Here is a 3978-nt window from a genome sequence, read left to right on the forward strand (position 1 = left end):
CTCCCTACTGTCCCCCAGGTGGTTGCCCCAGAACAATACCCCGGCCCGTCCCTCCAAGGGAAACCACCTGCCCCAGCCTTCAGTTGCAGAACCAAACCTCAGAAGGAGAGAACCCAAGAGAAATATCAACATGTGACTGGAATTGATGAAATCACCCTCTTGACCTCTCCTGAACCCGAGCCTCATTATACGCTCACTGGACTCCAGTTAGCCTGATGGGAAACACCTGACCACAGGGAAGGAAGGAAAAGAAGAAGATGGGACCACGGTTCCAGGGAGAAGAACCCCGCCTCTTCCCAGAAAACCAATACCCATGCCTCCGCCTCACGAACGAACCCTACCTTTAAACTTCCTGCCTTGTGAGCCCCCAGAGGAGAAGTTGATTGGTGAGCCAAGCCCTCGACTCGGGCGTGTGCTGTTAGTATCTCAGCCTGCGTTTCCTTGATGGCAGTGGGAATCCAACAGGGAAAGAAACTTCCCCGCTGAGGCCGGGAGCTTCGGTTGGGCTGGGACCTAAGGGGAGGCGTCCATACGACCAACTCGGGAAGGCCGCCTCTCACCGTGGCCGCTCGGCCCTCCTGTCGTCCTTCTGGCTGGTGGAGCTGAAGCCGGTCCTCCAGGCGCGCATGCGCAGGCGACCAGGCCGCGAGGCCTGGCTGCGCCTCGGGCACGGTTGCTAAGCGACTTGTCTCTGAGGGGTGGGCGACACGTTGGCTGGCTGGCTGGCTGGCGGGCTGGCGGGCGGGCGCAGGCGCGGGCCGTGTCCGGTGCTCTAGGAAGGGCCTGGGGCCTAGGTCTTCCAGTGGTCCGGCAGACCGACAGACGGAAGGAAGGGTGGGCGGATCCACGGCTCGATGGAAGGTTGGAGGAATATACGGACGGACTGTTGGGGCCCCGCAGAGTGGAGGAAAGCCCTGCCGAGGGGCGGCAAGCGGAGGGGAGGGGAGGGTAGGGGCGGTGAAGGGCGGGGAGGGGAGGGGAGAAGGAGGCGGGGAGAGGTTGCGAGCCTAGCGTGGAAGAATGGCGGAAAGAAGCGGTTTTCCACAGTTTCCTGCAAAGCAATGGAAGCGGCAGAGAACCCGCCCAGTGTGACGCCAGGGCACGGGCGGCCTCTGCCCATGTCTAGGGGAGGTACCGCTCTCTCTCCGGGTCAGTGGGTTTCTCGGCGACGTGACCGTCATTTTGAGCGGGGACATGGGGACCTTCATGCCGCTCGCCGCCTCACCAGGCACCAGATTCCAAACCACGCCCCCTTTCTCCATACAGTGGACTCCATCACCTCCCACCTAGATCCGGATTTGGGTCCACTTGGCGTCTCGCCACCAGTTCCAGCCATCAGTGTGGGGGCAGTGGTTCGAAGATGTCGACAGACACAGACTCTGAGATCCGGGACGTCAGTAACGTGAGGAGAGGAAGGCTGGCGCACCCTCCGTACTTCCCGCCATCTCCCTCTGTTCTCTCTCTCCTTCCCCGTCCCTACCCAGCTCACTCACCGGAGTTGAAGCCAGCCCTCCAACTGCGTGAGCGTGAGCGCGCGGGGCACGGGCTGGGGGTGGGGTTGGGGGGGTGGAGTGGGAGGCTGACCTCACAATGACTAGCAGGTTTGCTAAGGGTTGGGTCTGTTAGGCTCTAGGGATCCGGAGCGCCCTTTGTCGCTTGGCAGGTACAGGTGAAAGCTGTGTCCGGTGCTCTCTGAAGGGCCTGGGGCCTGTGACTTCCAGTGGTCCAGTGGATGGATGGATGGATGGATGGATGGATGCATGCACGGAAGGACGGATGGATGGGATGAAAGCAGTGTTCCCATGTTGGGGTACAGGGAAGTCATGCTGGCTCTCACATGATTTCTATGCTAACTGCAACAGCCTGTTTTGTGGCCTCTTAAACATACATTGTACATGTGCTTTCATCGTTACAGAAAAGCGTGCACTGTCCAGAAATAAAGACGTCCTTTTTCAAGATACACATAAAATGCCTCCCTTACCTGGACGCCAGTGCTACTAGTCGTCCGATGAGAAGGCTCCTTTGGCAGGCGCCAAGGCCATGCTGATTCGCGGTCTATGTGCTCATCTGTCTCTTTTGGAAACAAGAAGACAAGGAATGGACCCCTGACGCGATAGAGGTTCTCTGCCCTCACATATAAAACTAGGCTGAAAGTCATGCTTCTCCAGAGCAGTTCCTCCGAGCCCTGTGAGAGGCTGTCTCCCGCGCTCGAGTCCTCCGTTTGGCTCCAATAACTCTTTTCTTTTCCTATAATGGATTGTTTCTTGATGACTATCCTCATCAGATGGATGTATGGTTCAAAAAGCAAGAAGGACTGACGGATGAGTAGATGGACGGATTGTTGGGGCTCCCAAGAGTGGAGGAAAGGCCGGCCCGGGCCAGCCCAGGCTTACCAAGCAGGATGGAGTGGGAGGGGGGGCGGGTGAGGGGTGGGGGGAGAAGTTGGGGGCTAGTTGGGAAGAACTGCGCGGAGTAGGGCCTTGCAATCACATCCCTGCGAGGCACTGGGAGAGGCAGAGGCAGGGACCCCCGTCTCACCCGCCACCCGAAACCAGTGTGGCACCAGGGCATGGGCCTCCTCTGCCCACGTCTAGGGGAGCTACCACTTTCGGGGTCAGTGGATTTTCTGGTGACACGACCACAGTTCACAGTTCGAGCCGGGACTCTGCGATGTTCCTCGCCCCCGCCTCACCAGATGGCATCCCACACCCTCCTCCCATTTGACACCATTCCCACCCATGCCGATCCAGATTTGGATCCACAGAGGTACCCGGCGTGCCTTGGTCTGGCCACCAGCTTCGGCAGCCACTGGCGGAGACGGTGGCACAGACCCAGAGATCTAGGATGTCCAGAACCTGGGGACCGGAGGGCTGGCGCACCCTCCCTACATCCCTCGCTGCCCTCCGTCCTCCTCTCTCCCCTCCCTGGGCTCTGACAGCCAGCCTTCTACTGGTGGAAGCCTGCCCTCCGACCAGGCGGGCGCGGACAATCGCCTTGGTTGCCCCGGGTTTCCCGTTTGTTGCCCTGGCGGGTTACTCAGCAAACGGGGGCGGGGCTCTCCGTGACGCGGGCGCGCCCTCTGGCGGCTGGCCGGGCTAGGGGCAGGCGCCGCCGGCGGCCCCCGTGCCTTTGGAAGAAGCCCGGGCCCCCATCCTCCAGTGCGTCCAGCACATGGATGGAAGCAAGGATAAATGAGCGGATGGAAGGACGCAAGGAAGGGAGGGAGGAAGAAAGGGAGGGAGGAAGGAAGAAGGAAGGCTACATAAATGGATAGTTGCGGAGTGCAGAGTGGAATAAGGCCAGGCCGGGCCAGGCTGACCAAGCAGGATCAGGAGCCTAGTGGTGGTATCCCTTGCTCAGGTCAATCCTCAGTGTGTGCCTGGGACTGTCCCGGAAGGGGGACTGCCCTGTGAGCTGGACAGGGGACTGACTGTGGGCTTCTGGGGGGCTTTGCTCCCTCGTGGGCTTCAGCGCCTGCAGCCAGAGCCAGAGCCAGAGCCAGAGCCAGAGCCAGAGCCAGAGCCAGAGCCCGAGCCAGAGCCCGAGCCTGAGCCCAGGCCCAAGGAACTGCCGTGCCCGTGGAGGGATGGGGCTTGTCTGAGGAGCCCGGGACTCCCTGCAGTCCCCATTTCCCCCCCACTCACCACCACCCCACCCCACCCCACCCCCTCCGTGACAAGGTGGCTCCGTGGCTCTGTCTGGCTGTGTGGCTCAGTGGGATTCTTGTTTCCTTCCTTATCGCTTTTCCTGGCTTTTCTTCAAATGTGCCTGACTTGCCATGTCCTGGGAACAGCACGTGGAAGGAAGCCCCTCTGCATCCTGAGAGGCACCCTTCCACACCCAAAAACACAAGGAATCTCTATGAGGAACTCATGATACACTTGCAGGAAAGATGCCGAAAGTCATGCTCATGATGCGAATGCCCCAAATCCCACCCCCACCCGAGCCCCTTTCCCCCAGCGCTCAACTCACCTAACC

The 3978-nt window shown here is 60.4% G+C and overlaps 2 protein-coding genes across 2 annotated transcripts in view; one reads left to right on the top strand and one right to left on the bottom strand.

Moving 5' to 3' along the window:
• The window catches only part of ZFP30 (ZFP30 zinc finger protein), a 29849-nt gene extending 28772 nt beyond the window's left edge, over positions 1 to 1077 (bottom strand). The window contains exon 1 of the mRNA XM_061174130.1: positions 342 to 1077. The gene's annotated coding sequence lies outside the window, so the exon portion shown is untranslated. The remainder of the gene's footprint in view (positions 1 to 341) is intronic.
• Positions 224 to 3195, top strand: LOC133077666 (uncharacterized). The gene is made up of 6 exons (XM_061172450.1): positions 224 to 417; positions 1267 to 1526; positions 1916 to 1921; positions 2751 to 2820; positions 2939 to 3014; positions 3100 to 3195. Exons 1-6 carry the CDS (start codon positions 314 to 316, stop codon positions 3193 to 3195), a joined length of 612 nt encoding a protein of 203 aa, XP_061028433.1. The 5' UTR covers positions 224 to 313.
• Positions 3196 to 3978: the final 783 nt, after the last annotated feature.

The sequence above is a fragment of the Eubalaena glacialis genome, chromosome 18, assembly GCF_028564815.1.
Source record: "Eubalaena glacialis isolate mEubGla1 chromosome 18, mEubGla1.1.hap2.+ XY, whole genome shotgun sequence".
NCBI lineage: Eukaryota > Metazoa > Chordata > Mammalia > Artiodactyla > Balaenidae > Eubalaena > Eubalaena glacialis.